Source organism: Solea senegalensis, linkage group LG14 (genome assembly GCF_019176455.1).
Source record: "Solea senegalensis isolate Sse05_10M linkage group LG14, IFAPA_SoseM_1, whole genome shotgun sequence".
Taxonomy (NCBI): Eukaryota; Metazoa; Chordata; class Actinopteri; order Pleuronectiformes; family Soleidae; genus Solea; species Solea senegalensis.
The window spans coordinates 19,022,028-19,042,695 of record NC_058034.1 but is presented as its reverse complement, the minus strand read 5'-3'; the positions used below and the strand labels follow the sequence as shown (position 1 = coordinate 19,042,695).

General features: G+C 39.8%; 1 protein-coding gene across 2 annotated transcripts in view; it reads left to right on the top strand.

Moving 5' to 3' along the window:
• Nucleotides 1–19,749, top strand: part of brinp3a.1 (bone morphogenetic protein/retinoic acid inducible neural-specific 3a, tandem duplicate 1) — a 53,376-nt gene extending 33,627 nt beyond the window's left edge. For both annotated transcript variants that reach the window (XM_044044792.1, XM_044044791.1), the window contains exons 5-8: nucleotides 809–914; nucleotides 1,376–1,612; nucleotides 8,978–9,200; nucleotides 17,040–19,749. In XM_044044792.1, the coding sequence (XP_043900727.1) occupies nucleotides 809–914; nucleotides 1,376–1,612; nucleotides 8,978–9,200; nucleotides 17,040–18,156 (1,683 nt within the window). In that variant the 3' untranslated portion in view covers nucleotides 18,157–19,749. The remainder of the gene's footprint in view (nucleotides 1–808; nucleotides 915–1,375; nucleotides 1,613–8,977; nucleotides 9,201–17,039) is intronic.
• The last annotated feature ends 919 nt before the right edge of the window (nucleotides 19,750–20,668 follow it).

Here is a 20,668-nt window from a genome sequence, read left to right as displayed (position 1 = left end):
CTGGGGGGACGGGGGGCTGTGAACAATCTGAAATTGCCTCAAGCGATGTCACTCATCAGTGCTGGTAGAGGCTGAGGAGTTCAGAGTGCCATTGTGTGTGCACACAGTTTAGACAGGGCATAAGTATGCATGGAATCAAAATGATAGATGGAGTTAACGTTAACACAGTTGACACATTTTAAAAGTAAGTGTGCAATATTGCAGGAGTAAAACAGAAATACTCTTCCATGCTTTATTTGGAAAAAAAAAGGCCCACAGATCCAAGTTGATTGTGTTGCCAATCCTCTAATCAAATTACAGCCCGTTTAGTTCTGTTACAATATTGTGAATCTGGTGTACAATTTTGCATCAGGCAATTACACAAATCCTTAGGTGTGTTTATAACTGAATAAGACGCGCGTACGCTGGCATCACAATGGATTTCTGCATGTTATGTCTTGTCAGTGGGCATTGTAATAGGTAAACACAATGTGGAGATGGATTTGACAGATGACACCGCAACTTACTCATTATGCTTTACTCCGGGGATCCTTATCACAACTCAATTTCCAAGCCACTGGCTCACTGAGTCATTATCCTAAATATGATTTGCACAACAGAGAAGTCTAAATAATGCGTAATATATTTTGTTTCTCAAGAGAGCACATTGCAAACAGGAAGGATGTCGTTAATCTTATTCTGCGTGACGTTTGCTAGTTTCCCCCCCTTTATTTATTTCATTTATCTCTTTTTTGTATATTTAATGACATTAGTGGTCTTCCTTCTCAGTGTGGATTATTGTTATGTGCCTCTGTTTTTCTCCCTTAAGGTGACCGAAACAAGGACGGGCCCTCTCGGATGCAGTAACTATGACAACCTCGACTCTGTCAGCTCCGTTTTGGTTCAGAGCCCTGAAAACAAGATTCATTTGCAAGGTTGGCCATCCATAATTGAACTCCCCCAATTTCTGATGAAATTGTCACACTGTCTGTTCTCTGGCAAGCTTATAACTGCAACATTAGAGTGTCAGAACAAATTTAGCTTCAATCACTCTTTCGCCCCCCCTTTTTTTTAGTTTTTTTTGTTTTTTCTTTGCCATGCATGCTCGCAGAGTTCTGAAGTGAATTTGCGGCAGTAATCATTCAGAACAAAAGCAGCAGAACTTGTGTGCTGTAAAAACTTTAAGTGAATCTCAGCATACTGCATGTGACACCAAGCATATGTCAAGTGTGGCAAAAAAAAAAAAAAAGCAGAGAAAATGAGTGTCGCCCTTGAGCAATTTACAGATCCAGCATGCAGCAGCACATCTAAACACATTTTCTGTAAAACCCAAAGTGCTTACAGTTCCCTCTTCACTCATCTATGTGGCATTTCCATGTCCATGTCCTTGCCTCAGGTCTGCAGGCCGTGCTGCCAGAGTATCTGAGGGCCAGGTTCGTGCAGGCAGCTCTCAGCTACATTGGCTGTAATGAGGAGGGCCAGTTTGTGTGCCGGGACAATGACTGCTGGTGCCAGTGTGCGGTGGACTACCCACAGTGTAATTGCCCTGAGGTGAATCTGAGGGCTATGGAAACCAGTTTACTGCAAATCCGAGATTCCTGGAATTTGGCCAACCAAGACTTTGAGGAGTCAGGTCAGTATTTCTCCTTTTTTTGCACACATTTGATGACTGCAATCAGGCAACAAATTGGACCCTGCTTTTAGAAAAGTCGATGGGCAAAGAATAAACAAGGACAGAGAGACCATAAAAACAAGGGACAATTACCTCCAATCCATGTAATGGGAATTCATCATTACACACTGGCGCAACTTTGAAACAAAATTGAACACAAACAAAACAGAAGACCATCTCTTTCCTATTAACTGAAAAGACATAGTTTTGATGAATCTTCCTAAAAGTCCCAGTGTGAAGGTTGGCTGTAAAGTAACTTATTAAATAGAGAAAAAAATGTTAAGGCATCTCATTAACTGCAAGTTCTTTCCCTTTGCTGCAACTAATCAAACTCAGTGTTAGAGTTACACCGTGGCATTTGGAGAAACCCTATTTTCAGGTAGCACTGCTATGTGACTTCCCATAGACCGTTCAAAAATACAAGATTACTTGTTTGTCTTATTTACTGATTATTTTCCTTTCAAAAACGGCACCTCCCCGGTGAAGAGACATTCAAGAGGGAAAGTGATTAAAATGAAAGTGATTTGAGTGCAACGTCGCCATGCATGGGTGAAAACAGCAGGAGGAGCATCAGGTTTATTCGTGGAGACGTTGACAAATGTTTGCAAATTGGACAGTAATGAGTAAACAATAATTATTAGGGTTATTTATTTCGGAAACCGAACCGTAGATGAAATCAAAGTCTGTAACCCAATGTCCGTTCTTGGTGATTCAGTCGCATGTTGAGTTTACGTCTGCCCTGTATGAAAATACACATTGACGTCATGTCTGTTTGCAAGAACAATATGGTTTCAACAAGTCTGTCTCTGTTGATTGTCAATGTGTTTGTGTTTGTGACAGAGACAGGGAAGAGTCGGGAGAAACTCGTGTAAATCAAAGTGATACACTGCTATAACATGAAATAAGATAATAAATCAATGTTTGGGTGTTGATTACAAAAGAAAAGATAGTGGAGCTGTAACAGCCAAGGAGACGATCGCTTGAAGACAGATTCTGCTCATGCTCATTTTAGTAATGTGGCCACGTGTCCTCAAACCACCTCTGAGTGTGTTTTTTGCGATTGGATATTAGTATGCATTCAGGATAGATTGGGAGCGGTTCAGTCCAGTACTTAGCAAGATCTACACGCGAATACATCACCGACGATGAATGTTAATACCAACGGGACGGTACTCAGACAATTTGCTCAATTCTCTGGACATTTTCCAGAGTTCATTTCTAAAAACAGCTTAAGGGCGAACAATATGGATAGAGGAAATCTGTTTTTTTTTTTTACAACATCCATTGTATGCTGTGATACTATAAAATCTCTGCAAACTCACTTGAGAGGATGTTCAAACACTGAATGTTTGTCGAACAATTTGCTAAATTAAAGGTCTGACAAATTACAGCACTTAAAAACCAGTGGCACTGATGCAAAAGTCCTGTAAATCCAATATTGCCATAAAGCAGCCGTGTGCATTGATTTGAAGCATTTTTCCCTCAGCGGCCTAAAAGCAGCCAGAGATAGTAAAAGCATAGCTGACTCTGTAGAAATGCCATAGCAAAGTCTCACTTAACATCTGTCATCTCTCAGTGTGCATTGTCAGGGCGACCGGTCCTCTTCTCTTGCATGCAGACAGCCGCCTCGTCCTGCTATTTGAGCCTGTCTATACAGATAAATTGCACCGTGCAAATCTCAGTGTCTCAATGAATGGCCAGTGTTTACTCTAATGTGACTGGGTCAGCAGTTGAGATCCAGTCTGATGATGGAATTTCTCTAACATAAGAGGACAGAAAAAAACTGTGGCTGTTGTTGCTGTCTGGTAGCTGCCTGTGATGTTAGCTGCCATTAAACACTTTATCGCCGCTCTGCTGTTGCTTCTGTTCAGCCATTTTTATTAGCTGACCTAAATTGATGTCAGCGGGGTAAAGTGGGGGAAGCAGGTAAACAGCCATCAGCAAAGCACTGTGCTCACAGTGAAAACACGAGTAAAGACTTAGCAGAAGGTTTTTTGAAGTTTTTTCTCTTGGTTTTCGTTTGCTAAACATAGGGACTGGAATGGAGAATTGTAAGTTCGTGGAACTGAATACCATCTGTTCTACACTTTACTTTCCAGAATTCCACATCTAACTACTTATACGCCTTCTTAAAGGGACGGACTTGGCCTGTAATAATATAACGTGTGCTACCAGAAAAGGCTGAAGTACTTCTATTTATGTAGAACTGTTAAGTTAGTTGTTGTATACATCAGGTGCAGGTACATGTTGTACTGTGAACATTAATTGTCACATACTGTATTTCATTTAATGCTTTGTTGGACTTTTTTTTTTCACACTTTACACACAAATATTTGACCCATTTTTAGTGGTATCAATAAGAACGTGAATTGATAAGCAGATTTGGAATTGGATCCTAGGGGTGATTGGTATGGGCAAAACATTATAGCTAGAATCTTGATGAGAACAATATTTTGACATTCTATTTTAATGATTTACGTCATTAATTGTTGCTCCAACTCTAACTCCTATTTTCCTTCAACTTTAGCATTGAATCCAAAATTGAAGACTTGTAATTGAATTGAGTGTAGAAACCCTGGAATACAAGTAAACATACAGATGCTCTGCTGGAAGGTAAATTGTGCAGGAAACATGCAAGAGCAAATCATAAAACATTTAAAAAAAAAAACAACTTTGTTGCAGGGGGTGGTGTCTCCATGTTTTCATCATATTAGCATAACCACACTTGACCTGTGTGGAAGGGAGGACGCTAGAAAAAGGTCATGTGATGCTGAATCTGGCTCAAGGAAGGCCTCTGCTGTACACACTGGCTTTTGCAAAGTCATTTAAATACCCAATAATGTAAATGTGCACATCTTTAAATCAGGATATTATCTGAGATGATATATCTTCCCCATCTCTAATCCATAGTTGGTAAAAGTCTAACCACACTCATGCTTAACAAACACACTTTCAGGCACATATTGACCACCATTTCTCTCCACTCAGTGCCGGTCCTGCTGTCATTATGGAAACTGTGCGCTGCATCCTCAGGCTCAAAGTGCATCATGCTGTTTCAGTCATGTCCAGCCCCACCATAAGCTGTTCTTTGTGGTCTTTGCCGGCGGAGATTGTTATTACCTGCTACATACTTCAATACTAGGGGCAACTTGATTAGCGCACAGCTGGCAATAACTTACGCAGCAAGATGCCATGAGAAGTGCAACTGCAGTGTTGAATTAAATAATCGGTGGGGGAAGTAAGTTCTTTGGAGACCACTGGAGATCCACTTGTGCATTTGATTTAAAAGAGAACACCTTAACACAGGCAGTGGGGAGATGTGTAATCATGACTGTGATTGTTAAATTGGGTCTAATGACTGTGGACAGGATTGGCTTTGAGTGTGATATGCTTCAATTAGGAAACCACCAATTCTTCTGCCTGGTCAGTAACTTCATTCTTCATAGACTTTAATGACAGCCCCACACTAGAGGATTTTCAAATCTGACTTGATTTTAAAAACGTGGATGGACACAATGAACTTTGTAACTTCATCACAGAATGTTTTAATCCCGAGAAAGCACAGACTAGACGATCCAGTCAAGATGCAGGACCACACACTTGGCGTTTAATCAAATGATTTATTGGAGGGGATTCCAGGGACTTGGGATTTCACAGGAACATGCGTGATTTAACGTGACTTCAGAATGTAAAAATAGACACTGAGGCGTCGTCAGTTTGTTCTCCATTCGGTTGTGATCGTAAATCCACAAGCTTGTCCTCTTCCTCTACGGTCCACCAGGCTGGGGAGACCGTCTTCCCATTCATTCTCGTTGCACTGTGGGCAGCCCAGTCACCTCACATTTATTGGTTATTGTGGGGATCTGTTTATGCCTCAATCATAATTTGCCTCAAATATGCCTGTTCTGTCGCGTATATTATGATTGATATTATAATTGTGTCTGTTAACCCCTCACACTACAGGATCATTTGGCCAGATAATCTGTTTAAATCAGCCTATAATCCAAAAGTACCCAAGATTGTGGAAAGGGCCAGGTCGGGAACCAAAATCTGGCCAAATTATCCTCTAGTGTGGGACTGGCTTAACACACAAGAGTCCAAATTATGTTCTGCTACCATAGGCAGCATCTGCTTCAAGGTTTGGTTTGTTTTGCACTCAAACAAAAAAAGGGTTGTTTTTTTTGAGTGAGTTGTTACTGTTGCTTTTCTGTCATTTTGAACCAGTCAGGCCATTCTCCTCTGATCCCAATATGTTTTCACCAAGAGAGGTGTCACTCACGAGATATTTCCTCTATTTCAGACCATTCTCTGTAAACCCTAGAGATGGTTGTGTGAAAATCCCTGTAGATCAGCAGTCTGTATGGCGCCATTTTTCCTTTCTTCCACATTTCGATGCTCAGTTTGAACTTCAGCAGTTTGCACTGAGTTGCTGTCACGCAACTGGCTGATTAAATATTTGTGTGAACAGCCAGTTGCATAATGGCTGAAATAATACAGTGGTCGGTGAGTGTATGCATTAATTGGTTGAATAGGCAATGATCCAAAATGACTTATGGCGCAGTTTCGTACAATAATTAGAACCTGAAAATTAATCCAGCGATTTGATCATGATCTTCAAGATTCAGCATTTCAGAAACGAGCGGCCAAATAATGCTCCAACCCCAATCTAATTTCTAATAATGCCCCCACAGTGTCTGTGCTCGTGCTCCTCCAAATTTGACCAGGCTTTCTATTTTTAAAATAATAAAAATGGGAAATGCTGTTACCTTCCTGGATTCAGTGGCTGACAAGATAATAATGGTGGGTAGAGAGTGGGTGTCCAGGGATGAGATATCGTTTCCTGGTGATAAAATAATGGTCTGGTTCAGCAGCACCTTGCAGTTTGTACCTTCCACAGGATTCTCGGGGGGGGAAAAAAGAAGTTAAGTTGTGGTTTTGTCTTCTGTTTTTACAGGGGAGCTCTGGCTAAATAGAGCAGAAGAGGGGAGGATGTTATTTAAACCTATTATTGTCCATCATTTACTAAGCATATTTGTTAAGCTTGATTAGTGAAACCTTTAACTAAAACACATTAAATAACAAACAAAGATTTACAGTCGATCTGAGTGTAGAAATTTGAAGATACACAAGACTGACTCGACCTCGTCAAGGTTGCGGCGGGATTTGTCTTTGGTATAGAAGTTTTATACAATTTTATTACCTAATTCAACAAAGTTATTCCACATACACGTAATTAGGGTAAAGAGGCAACTGTTTATGTTTATGTTGCAGACATGCAACGCTGCATGCCTATTGGGATTTGGTCAAGCCCAGTGCTTTTTCTTAGAAATCCAATGGGTTTGGATTAGCGAAGAATTTTCTAGTATCAATTAAAAATCCCTTATTTTTCTTCAATCACTTAAAGTTAAAACACAAATTGTATATCAGTGGCACTGACTGTCAACAAATCCCATAACAAACTTAACCAAACTGATCATATTCATAGTGATCGTCTGTATGTTTCTTAATCCTTGGTACTGCCAAGCTTCATTGCCGTCTAAAGAATGGTTAAAAATACATCAGTAAGCCTGGCTGTTGCACTGTTCCTTCATTGACTCGCCTGTGCACTGCACTTTATTTGGAGACAATCCCACGTGCATCATGTTGCTATAAATATGCTTTTTTTCCCCCCGGTTTGACTCGTGTAAATGGCTTGACACAGGCTTGTTGTCTGCTTATGAAGGAACCAACAAGCCTGTGCATATGTTAAGTCAGGAAAGATGCTGGGTATTGAGGGGGAAGGATAACAAATCACAGGTATAGTATATTAGTATATATATATATACATATATATATATATATATATATATATATATATACATACATATACACACACATACATATACATATATACATATATATATATATATATATTTGACAAGTGCAAACTCATTTTAACTCCTTATTTGATTTAAAAGGAATGATTATGTCAAAAGGCAATGATCTTTATTTAACATGGACAAACGCAGAAGCTGCACCATGTCTCCCCGGCAGAATCGCTCCCGTTTAGAAAATGTAGGTCATGGAAAGACCTCCAAATAGCCTTTAATATATTTTATTACAAGCTGTTTAATCAACTTATTAATTTAACAGGAATGTGTAATACACATTGCATAATCACCTGGGAAGCCATTGACACATAATTGGTTTTCTAATCAGATGCTGTGTTATCACGATAACATTCACTAATTACAAACAGTCGCACAGCCATTTTCTCATCAGCGGCGCACATGCATCGATTTCCCATTCTACCAATCATGATTATGATGATGATGGCATTGTTATTGAAGGTCTTGGAAGTGTAATCTGTTTACTGTGCCTTGTGTGTGCAGCAGACAGTGGCTCTGAGGACAGGACAGATATTATCCTCTTTGCTCCTTGTCCACCCTGTTTTCTCACAGACAGACCTGCAGTATTAACCTTGGAAAAGCTCCTTGCAGTTCTTTAATGACAAAAAAAAGAAGAAGCTAACAACAACCATTTATCTATGGCTCTGCATCAAACAACAGCTCCTCTGATACATATTTTTTGTAAGGAGGGAACAAAGATAGTAGATTGACCTCAATCTTGGAGGCTGTCTGTTATTGTTGGATGACTAATTAGCCTCTGGAGACAACAGTTAATATTTTTGGGCTTCCGGGGGAGACAGCAAATATCCAAGATGAGCTCTGTGAGACGTGAGGAGCTTGCTTTTGGATAACCTCTAAACAGAAACGGCTGCCTGCTGAAACTTAAAACCTAAAATACTTACAACATCACTAAATCTGTCAATTAGCAGCCTAGATGGGACTAAACTCAATTAAACTTGAATGAATAAAGAGATCAATATGATTGTGAAGAGGAAGAAACTCTTCTGGAATTAAATTAAAAGAAAAAGAAAACTCCAGTGTTTCATTTTATTTAACCTTCATTGAACCACTTTAGTCCTACTGAAACCAAGGATCTCTTTTTCATGCGAGGAGAGAGACTTGGCCGTCACCCCATAAAACCTTAAAATAAAATATAATATTATAGTAATAAAGAAAAGCAATAAATTAGGAGCATAAAATCAAACTGTCACAATGTGAATGCAGATCAATTAAAAGGCGAAAAGATACATTTTGGTGTGTGTTATTCTTCACTGACTAGTTCGATGTGATCAACCACAGTCTGCTCTAACATTATTGGTGGAATTAGAAACCAGACGGAGGTCTTTATGCTGTGGAATCAAGACTTTTAGGTTCACATGTAGAATCTGCTGTAATGACATTGTCCACCTCTCATCTCACATCTTTGTCTGCCTTACAGATGAGTTCCAGAGCTTTGTTCGAAAGCTTCCCACTTTCTACGCTCTGAACACGTCCGCCATCCAGTACTTCTGGACGACGGAGCCGGGCGTTCACCAACGCTACAAACAGCTTGAGCTCAACACGCAGCAGCTCCTGAGCAAAGCCCGGCGCATCATCAACAAGCTCTTCACCCTCAGCAAGAGATGTCGAACTCAGCCCAAAATTATTATGCTGAGGGAGAGGTGAGGAGCTGATACATATTCCTGCTGACCTTTCTGTTGACATGGGTGTGGAAGTGTGTGTATGTGTGCGTGCGTGGCCTGTCTGCGTGTAAGACTTTGTTATCCCCCTGAAATTGGCATTATGCTAATAATACTCACAATGTATGTATCAAGTGCTTTTGCTATTCAACTGAGGTCACACTGAAGTGAGCTATAGCGTCACACCTGATGACTTGGCCGTACTCCCAGTCCGAGTCTCCTTTGCGTCCAGGAAATCAAAGCCATCCGCCTGTGAAATTAAAGTTTGCAGTGTTTTAAAGGAATATGCCGAGTTTGGGAGATTTTCACGTTGGTGAACTAGTCTGTGAAGAAACCATAGACTTCTATTTTTTGTCTTTGCAATTTTATAGTATTCACACTCTTAAATACTAACGTGATTATCTCTGCAAAGCTGATGCAGCCAGGTCTATTTCAGGTGAGACCGATTTATCCTGTGCAGTGTGATTTTTAGCTACAGTGACATTCTCGTGCCACCCACATGCCCACTACCTTCACTTCCTGTTAATTAAATATGGAAATACCATGCCCGGCCATTGAAACAGCAAAGTATTCTTTCATCAGTCACCCACAAAATCTCATCAGACCATGCCCCGCGTATTGCTAACCTCAGAACCATGATGATTTCCCGGCTTTATGGGACTTTTTTTTTTTTAGCATGTGCAACGGTGGCTAATGTTTAAGTTTGACATGTTATGCAATATGTATTTAAAAGACAAAAAAAAATTCATTTTGCAAGCAAATGAAGCAAATGGAATGAACTGTTGCACCTAATGTATCATAGCAGGCAGACCACTGTGAATGAGGAAATACAGACATAAACCTGGAAAAGCAGGTGTGAAATCTACAGAACGGTTTCATCAGATGCTGACTGCAAGAGCGAGGCTATTAACAGACACAGCGAGGGTATGAGAAATTCAAACAAATGCATTACTGAGTTAATTTAGTTGAGCTTCATTTAAATTTACATTCACTCGTTTGGCAGAGACATAAGTTACATGGAACTGAGAGACAACCCTAAAGCTTCAGTACCATGTGATATCTTGTCGTAAAGGCCTAACCGTTACATCTGTTCAACTAAAGAGTGCAAGCTCCCACCAGTGTCAGTGCACTCCAATATCGTGCAGGGTTAACCCCTTTCTTCCAGTTTCCTCGTTTTGCCACATAGGCTACATCCTCAGGAACATTTGAACTAAGTCTTTACTTTTTGAGTTGTGCTGCTCACAAATGCATAAATGCTGCCAAAACATAACCTTCTTTGTGCTGGTAATAAGACAAAGTGTGCGAGACGAGGTAAAAGAGGGACACTTAAGGGCACAGTAAGTGACAGAGTTTTAGCTGTTATGAGAGTAGTTGATACTTTAATACATACTTGGGAATAAAGAGGGTCACTACCGCTCGGAGAGCATTTTATCTCGCTCCGCCACCGAGGGAACCAGTCTGGAGCCTCCCAACTCGAGGTGACTTTCCTTGGAGAATCACAGACTCTGAAGGAGCGTTAGCCAGTATGATAAGTTCAAGCTCAGCCAGAAGTCGCTCTGTGGGCAAATGTTAGCGACTTGATTTTGATCCAGCTGAGGTTTCGGCGCGACAAAAAAACAAGACGAAAGAGAAGCAGCAACTTCTTATTTTTACCACGATGCCTCGGAGCAGCTTTAGTGCACTGCAGTATGATGGAAGGTGACAGTAATGGTCATTATGAAGGCCAATATAATCTGCTGAAATGTTAAGCTAAAATCTCCCAAGGTGACTTTCCATTCAATGACGCTGGACTGTTGGACTATTTGAAGCTGCAGTCTGTCAGACCTGACTGAGGGAGCCCTTGTGTGGATACAGTGGCAGCGCAGGATGCTTTCAAATTTCGAGAATGATTTTTGAGCAGCAGAATTCCCGTCTAAAACCTTCTGTTTTCATTCCACCTGTTTGTAGACGTCTCACTTTAATTGTGCAACTACTTTCGCGACATAAAGCAAATTACTTCCTGTGTGCAGCACCGTGTAGCGTTATAGTGTAGCATAATATACATACATATACACACACACACACATATATATATATATTTTTTTTTTTAAAACTGGCTCAGTAACCAGCCAGAGTATAACACTAAAACTATGAAAACAATTAAGCTCTATAAAACTCAGGCAATTAACACTGTGATGACAAATATTAATTGGCAAAATGAAACAAGGCTATAAAAATAACCCCTTATTATGTGAATTTTTACATACAGCACTTTCACACATATTACAAAGTGCTTTAGTGCCTTTACACACACACACACACACATACAATTAAATTGGGCGCTAAATTAGGGAGCCTTACAGGGAAGCAAGGCTCCTCTACAGAGATGTGACATTTTTTCATAAACAAATCAATTATTATGTAAAAGATGATTTAATTACTGTTTGAATGGAATATCTTGTTTAATACCACTGCATTGATTTTGTGGAATCACAAGCAGTGACCTTTAGCAGTGTTTTGCTCTGTGTAAAAAGAAAAAAAGAAAAAAGAAAATCACATGAAATAGATAGTTGACTGTAAGATTCCGATGCTGCCTCAAAGCACTCAGGAGAAATGCAAATTAATTGAATGTTACTGACAAAAAACTAGATGCAAAATGCCTTTATAGTGTAAAACAAGGCACGTCGACATGTGCAGCCACCGCAGGCACTGAATCCGTTTTCCCGCACTCTAACTGAAAGAGTATGCAGGGGAAAATATAGAGGATAATATAGAGAGAGCAGTAAACACAGTAATGAGATATAGCCAGTGTGATGAAAGTAAATACATAAAAGTGGATATTTTAAATCCTGCTGTGAAATAACCTGGTGCTCTTAATGGATCTGAGAAAGAGTCTGGTGGGCCGCATATTTAACGGGGTTCAAAGCGCAGAGTATTTAGAACATGACTGAAATCAAATTTATGCCATTTCTTCCCATTCACATGGAACATTTTCATATCATTATGTAACTTTTCCAATGATAAGAACCGTTTTCTCACTTTCTCCACTAAAGAGAACAGTGATTTCCTCTCTAGACAAGATGCATTTCCATAATGCGTTGTATGTAATGACCTAGTTCAGGGAGAATTTTGTGAGTTTTTTTTTTTTCTCTCTCCATTTTATAAAAGAGAATATTCATCTGGATGCATCTTTGCTATTATTCATTTACTGCATCCGTATGGTCTTTGTCAGATGAGGACAAGCCAAATAGAAACATGTCTTGACACTCAGAAATTCATTTTGGGGGGTTCTTTTGTAACTTTGAAGCACATACTTTGGAGTTTAAGGACATTTTTTTTGTTTAGCTGCACTGACTGAGGATACAAGAGGTGTCAGAGTAGCAGTGATAGTGATGGAGCTGTACTGATGTGCTGTCTTTTTCTTCTTTTTTTTTGGCTCCCAAAGTAAATAAATAACGCTTTTAATGGGAAAAGAAAAATAGAGTGCATTTTCTGAGGGATAAGAAAAAAAAAAGTTTTATCCACAAGTGAAAATTGAGTATGTGGCAGAAGGAGAAAGTTGTTGTTGTGTGGCAGTGACTTGTGTGAGACGTGCTGACAGACTATGAACAGATTGCAGCGTGAACACCCGGCTTTCTTCTGGCCTGTATTTCACACTGTGTCTCCATGACAGTTTACATGTCCTGCTGACACGGTGCACTTCATGATGGTGAGACCGATTCCTGTCTCTCTCTCCCACTGTGGAGATGAGATATGCACAGCTGACTCTCACTGATGCACCTCTCTCAGAGCAACTGCTAGACACGTTTTCTTCATGCGTTTATATTTTTTTTTGCTGTCATTTGGTGGTTTTTGAAGACGTCTTTTGCTACTCGTATTTTTTTTTATTTCACATGTCACTGCCGAGTATTTGAACAGCTGCTGATTGAAACTGGAAACACTGGAGGGAATAAAAATGTACTGCTGGCGGGGAAAGAAAATCTGTCACAGTTCTGGATACACACCGTTTTTTTCCCTCTCATTAATACGTGTGTTAAGTCGAGTGTATCCTCCTGTTTTGTCGCCTCGTCATCATGATTTTTCACTACAAGACAGATGCAGAAACTGACATGCACTGAAGATTTGGTACTATGTACAGCTGCTTTGAAATTGTTACTGTACCGTAATCAACAATAAATCAGTGACAATTATTAATCATTATTTCCTTTAATAAAAATAGATTTTTCGGCTTTTTCATAGTGAATATGTGTTCTTGTTTCTTTGCTCCTCTGTGACAGGAAACTTAATATCTGTTGTTTTTGTGAGCAAAAGTGAGGACACTGTCCTTCTGAGTTTGAGAACAACTAAAGAAGGAAATGAGAAAATAACACATTAGTTGGCAATTACAATATTCTTAAGCTGCAGCCCCACCCTGTGCCGAGCTCATCAGGCTCTTGTTTCAGTTGCCTTTTAAAGGCGTGTTTGTCAGTGTTGAAATGATGCAAAAGTGAATCCATAAGCAGCGATTCATACTTCCACATGTGCCCTTATTTTTGAGGGATGGATTCCTCTTATTCAAATCGAGTTAAAGGAAAGGACGAGAGATACAAATGTCAAACTCTATTCAGTTGCGTTTTGTCAGCTGATATGAATGTAATTGTGTAAAATGGGCATATAATATTGTTTCACATAGATGCCAGGTTCCTTAATTGTATTATGGCAGATATGACTGTGATGTCAGCAAATATTGTATCGTCGTCTAAAGAATCAATATAAAATGCAATTGTGATGAAGTAGAGCCTTATTCTTTACAATGTTGAACAAAAAAACTAATTAAATACGACTGAATTCTTATTATTAGATCTGATCTATATATTAGATCCGACGACGGCATACTGTTTGCTGGCTTGCTCAAGCATATATATTATTTATCAGGTCTCAGTTTGACAAAGTTATACGTCTTCATCATGAGTGTTTCACATAAAGTTTTGTACAAAGACGGGCATTTAACATTCATTATTGTGTCATAGGATGAGAAGTGTGCCAAACTACAGTGTTTGTTCCTGTGTAGAAAGTGGGATACGTGTCTCCGGAGGATGTACTGAGGCGGCCTCTTATTTTTGAAATGCTGAAATAAGTGTCACGGATTATCCTCTGAAGCTGCTTTGTGAAGCCTTGGAATGAAACTTGTCTTTGACTTTTCAATGACGTTGATCTAATATTCATTATTAAAGTTGAAATTCCCAGTGCGACGCATACTATGCAGCCCAGTTATTATTTAGTCAAACAGCTGATTGGACTTTTTTTTTCTTTGTTCGTGCTTTGAAAATGCGTTTTTGAATGTAAATTAGTTACACATGCTCCATTGTTTCTCCTAAATTAATTTAGCAGTAGCACACAGCCGTAATAACACAATTTCTAGCTCTGCCAGAAAACAGAAATGGATTCCGAAATGTGACAGATGTGAAACAAAGAAAGTGAAAGGCTGATTTATGACATTATATTCTTGTCATCAGGTCCATCTGCTCCTGTCTACACAAACAGGAATGTTTGGGCATATTGATTTATTATTAGAGTTTGTGTCTTATAATAAAGAATAAAACATTTTACAATTGCTGATTGTGGAGTCCTTGTCACTGACTGCCAACCATTGCTCTGGGTTGAGTCGTGATCAGGAAACACAGACTCCAATGTTTTTAAAATCAGATGTTCTTTGTGGAAAATATTTATGATATGGCACCATGTTTTAAAGGCCATGAATATATGTTTTCTTTATCAGCTTCATACTAAAAGTAGGGGGGATTTTCCATTTGATTATGTATGCTTTTCACCAAGCTGGTGCAATGTATGTTTGAAGAGGAAGACCTTTGGGGTCTGAGTGTGGTTATTTGTGCTTTAGATTTCAAGACAAAAAACTATTAATTTGGGGGAAAAAGTGCTACTTTTAAGTGCTACTAGCATTTAAATAAAATAAAACACTACAATCTTTGACCTTGGCAGGATGTATGCAATCCCTATAAAAGGAAAGTTCCCCTGGGGCTTTGATGTAGCAGATCTTTGGGTGGTAATTTGGAGTGAGCCATGAAATTAGGAAATCTTGTGGTTGGACAATTCAGTCAGGAACAATTGTCATAATTAAACCAGTCGTTGCACCTAGACTCTCGACTGATGGCTCTGCTCTGTAGATGCTCCACGGTCAGTGTGCACAACGCAGAAACCCCCGGTACAAAGAACGAGCCCAAGCAAGACAAGTAATCATATTTTCCTTTGAGCCTGAATTAAAAAGGCGGACGCTGGTGTGGTGGCATCAAAGCTTTTGCCAGCAGCGACGCTGTGAGGCAACATTGGTGTGTCAAGAAATGAGTGAAAGGAGGTGTCTTATTTAAATGGCCTGCCTTGGTGTGAGCGTAGCTGTGATTGGAGCGTGACTGCAGATGGGACAGATGACTTTCATGTCCTGCTTTAATTCAATTAAGGCCTAATTTAATGAAGGCTACATCCATACTAATCCATTTTCATTTTAAAAAAATGCATATATTCTGCTCCAAATACACCTGTCCTTCACACTACCCTGGCATTTCAGCATTTCATTCGAAAACCTTAGGGCTGTGCTTTTACAAAGACAGATAAAAAGTGAGACCTTTAGAAAACGTTACGTCCATTCACTTCCTGTATGTTTCTTATTGGCCACAACTCCATGATCAGCTGTGAAGGAAACACTCTTACTTTCATTTGCATTATTGGTCGGTCCGATCAAAGAAACCCTTGATACTTGATACACTCTGCAGATTACCTTCCAAAGCGTAATCTGCAGACTGTCCGCATAGGGTTGGTTGCACAGTGATCACGATGCTGAAATTACAGCTGATTGCATGGAATGAGAGAAGGCTTTAAAATGACTGGCTCGAGGCGAGTGGATGAAAACAAGAATAAGCTAGTGGAGCTGAGAGGTGGCAGGAACTGTGTTGTCACTTATATTTACTTTTGCTTAAGCGTCATTTCACGAGCATTTACGGTGAAAATCCACGTACGTTTTAGTGTACTGTGATCTCCTTTGGACTGAAGTCCAACATGTGGACATTGTCTCTGTTCTACAAGGATTTATAAATTCAAATATTCAGGAATATGAATGGATAGCTCAAACACTGGCCTTGCTTAGTATGCATGAGTAACTGTGGAGGACATAAACCTATACATCCCTCGCCCATGTTGTTGGATCAGAATATGGATAAGGACAGCCCATTTGCCCCCAAACTATGGCTTTGCAAACTAATACAACCTGTGAGCTATTAATCAAGTGTGAAGGCTTCTTTCAGGAGAGGATTTAAATTTGTTTTTTGCTTATTTCCTAAAACATTATCTGTTAGACTTTCAACTATTCCTTATTTTTTCTCAAGTACATAAACATTTTGTCATTAGTCCAAAGAATATACTGTCACCACTTTTCAGAGTACTTACATTTTGGCATTTGAAAGTACAATGTCATTACTGTACAGTACTTAAAAAAAAAGAAGATGCTAAATATAAACATATCACAAAGCAGGCAGAAATAAACTGTAATGAAAATATGCAAACACTAAACAAGCTTATAGATTATATATAATTTGATGTTGTAATACATGCTGTAAAGGAAAACACAAACAAGGTCATTCAATGTATTTTATTTGTGGTACACAGAGTAATAAATATGTCATATTGTCTTTGATTTGATTTTTTGCCAGTACAAGTATAAAAGGTAGTTGATTTTTGTGTCATTTCCAGTATGTCCTAATTAGTCCCAACGTACCTATTATTATGCGATTTTACATTTTAACTGCATCAATATTTTGAGTAAATGTGCATACTTTTCTCTCTCTTTTGCAGACCCTTCAGCTACTGGCTGAACTACATCCTTTCCATCATGTACTGCAGTGAGAACAACCAAATCGGCTCCTACTTGGAGGAGACCCGCAGCTGCTCCTGCCCATATGAGCACCCACCCTGCCAGGGCGTGATCCCCTGCTCGGTGGGCGAGGGCACCTCTTGTGCATCCTGCTCCTATGAGAACCGCTCTCGTTGTGCCACCTGCAACCAAGGCTACATGCTAAGTCAGGGCGCGTGCCGCAACGAAGTCCCTGACTCCACCGACCACTACATCGGCTTTGAGACGGACCTGCAGGACCTGGAGCTGCGCTACCTCCTGCAGAAGCGTGACAACCGCATCAGCATCCATGGGATCTTTGTCAGCAATGATGTCAGATTGAATAACTGGTTCGACCCGTCATGGAGGAAGAGGATGCTGCTGACACTGAAAAGTAATAAATATAAGTCAAACCATGTCCACATGCTCCTGGGGATGTCTCTACAGATCTGCCTTACCAAGAACACCACTCTCGACCCAATGTTATCCGTCTACATCAATCCATTTGGGGGAAGCCACTCAGAGAGTTGGATCATGCCAATTGACCAGAACAACTACCCAGACTGGGAGAGGACTAAATTAGACATTCCCTATGACTGTTACAATTGGACTTTGACTTTGGGCAACAAGTGGAAAACCTTTTTTGAGACAGTCCACTTTTATCTGCGGAGCCGGATCAAGGGACCGTCCACCACCGGGAACGGAACTGTATATTACGAACCCTTGGAGTACCTGGAGCCAGGGCGCAATCTAGGCTACATGAAGATCAACAGTATACAGGTGTATGGCTACAGTATGCACTTTGACCCAGATGCGATCCAGGACTTGATTTTACAGCTGGACTACCCATATACTCAGGGATCGCAGGACTCTGCCCTGCTGCAGCTGCTGGAGATCAGGGATCGGGTCAACAGGCTTTCCCCACCCGGCGCTCAACCTCTGGACCTTTTCTCCTGTCTGCTGAGGCACCGACTTAAACTGTCCACCACAGACGTTGCCAGGATCCAGGCAGCACTGCAGACTTTCACTGCCAAGCAGCCCAACTCAATGGAATACGAAACAACCAAATTATGTAGCTAATAAGTGGGCAGTCGTCCAGGTGCACAGATGGCAGATCAGTTATCACACAGGCCTGATGACGGCAAAGAGCAATTTTGAAGCAGTACAAGGGGACATCTGGGGGACATTTTTGCTGTTGTCATGAATCTCAAGTGTGCATTGGAGATTCTCATGTCAGCTTTTCGTATAAATTTGTACAACGTCGTAGAATTAAGGAGGATTTCACCAAACTTGCCTCGTAGGCCCTCCCCCCTTCCCTTCCTGTTGAAAATGATAACTTTGACAGTTGCCAATATAAATTTTAAGCTCTGCTGTCACTGATATGTTGCTCATGTGCTGATGTTTGTATATTGCACAAATATGAATCACTCACATACGCAAACAAAAGCTTTTGCAGGCGAAGTATTACTCAAGCAATGTGATCATCTCACAAGCATTTCAAAACCAGCATGTGTTCTTTTTGCTATCATGATGATTTGTTTTGTTTCTTTTTAGTCACTTTTATTTTCTGGTTGCAAAAATAAATACTTTATGTTTAATATCATGGCCCTCCCTTTTAACCGAGACATGGACACTTCATTGTTTTTAGTTTTCCAACAACATACAACAAAAATCTCACTACTTTCTAAACTCAAGTACAATTTTTGTAAGAAAAGAATAAAACAAAGTGAGTAAATAGATGGTGTAATGTTCCAGATTTGTTGAGGAAAAAAAAACGAAAAACACCATTATCATAACAATGTTACATGTGCTTTTATTTTTATAATGCTGTCGTTTGTGAAACAAAAGTTATAAGAACACTGTCTATAAAATGTATAATACAGTTTGTTAATACACTAAATAAAATGAATTTTTATGTGTGGTCTATAGATAGTGTATTTTCATGCATGTCCATGACGTAACTCTTCGGATTTGAGGATTCCTTTCCAATTAACTATCCACGCAGAATAGAACGAGATACTCCCATCTACTGCTACAGCAGAGCCAGAATCGTGTTGTGACAGTCACAGCCGGCAATGTGTGGGTTTAAATAATTCAAGTAATGTTCTGTGATTTCTATTTCACTGCATCAGTTTCTGTGTCACGATTAGCACGCTGGCCGACTTCCTTGCTCGGTCCTCATTATCTACGACATGTCCGAACATATCACACAACCAAAAAATGGAGGATTTATCCACACAACGGCTTTTATAGGAAAAAACCACAAGGTCAGCACTGTCTGTCTTATTCTAGATAAAAGGGTCATATAATCAGGGAATTATATGCATAAACTGAGACAGTTTGCATAGTGTACTTATTAAACTTTGTGATGGATTCAAATAAATCACTTTAAATGGTCAGATTTAAATATTAAATTGACTCGTTAATTTGATGTTTGAAATCTTTAAACTAAATTCCTGCACTTTCGCACAGTACTTTTGCAGATGAACATAATTTAGGTAGCAATTATGTTAATACTTGGTAAAAGAGATACATAATTCCTCAGAGAGAGGACTGCTGAAGGTGAAGGGCACATCAAATGTCTGTTTAACAAACTAGAAAGTTTTATAGCTGCACACAAGAGCTTTTTTCTTTTCCACGTGAAGTAGTTTATTTATTTAAGTTCCTTTTTTTTTTAAAAAAGGGAATCATTAAAAAGCATATTTTGAAAAGCAGAGAGAAGCGAGGTGAATCGGAGTGATTAAGTGGAATGCGTTTTCTGAATCTCATTAAGAGCTGTTGCATGCATTTCTGAATGACACCTTTTATCAGCACAGTGCACATGGATTTCTTAAGTACATTTTGGGGGGGTTTTCATTGAATATCAGTTTTACTCGGTGCGTCAGAAACGCACTTTTCTTCTGGACATCAACACAAAACCTCTAAATAAAAAAAAATATTTGCTGTGACGTGTTTCAGAACATTTCCATGCATAGTTAAGTTGCAGTTCGACTACACCGTTCAACTTGACTATGGTTCTTGTCCCAAAATGCAAGCACTGAGGAATCACTTTATTCAATGAAGTAGTTCTTCCTCCACTATGCTAGGTGGCGATATGCCCCCCTGTCGGCTATTTGGTGGGTTCCAGTTTAGCTTGCTGGATTTTGCCAAGTTGTTATCGCTGTTTTCTTATTTTTCTGCTTCTTTTATTATCCCCAGGTTGAAGACAGGGGAGTGGGAACTGTGGCACATGTGAAGAGTACCCAGGCCAACTGGAGTCAGACTCTGGTCCAAATGCAGTTGTTGCAGCATTAACTCAACTGCATTATCTGGGTGTGTTTGTCTGACTTTCAGAAATTCAGTTTAGTCCAGTTTCAGTCATGTTTTAGTCGGACACAAAAAAAACCTACAAGATCTGACTGATTCTTAAGATACATAGCAGCATATACTAGGGCCATGGAGCAACAGAAAGAGTGTTCCTGGGCTTTGGATCCCTTTTGGATTACCGCTAATGGATGGCTGCTGGAGGCAGTGCAAGACGCAGCATCAAAGCCTGTTATCTCAGGTGGTTCTCCCGCTGTTGTAATTTGCAGGGCTTTATGTCTTACTCCAA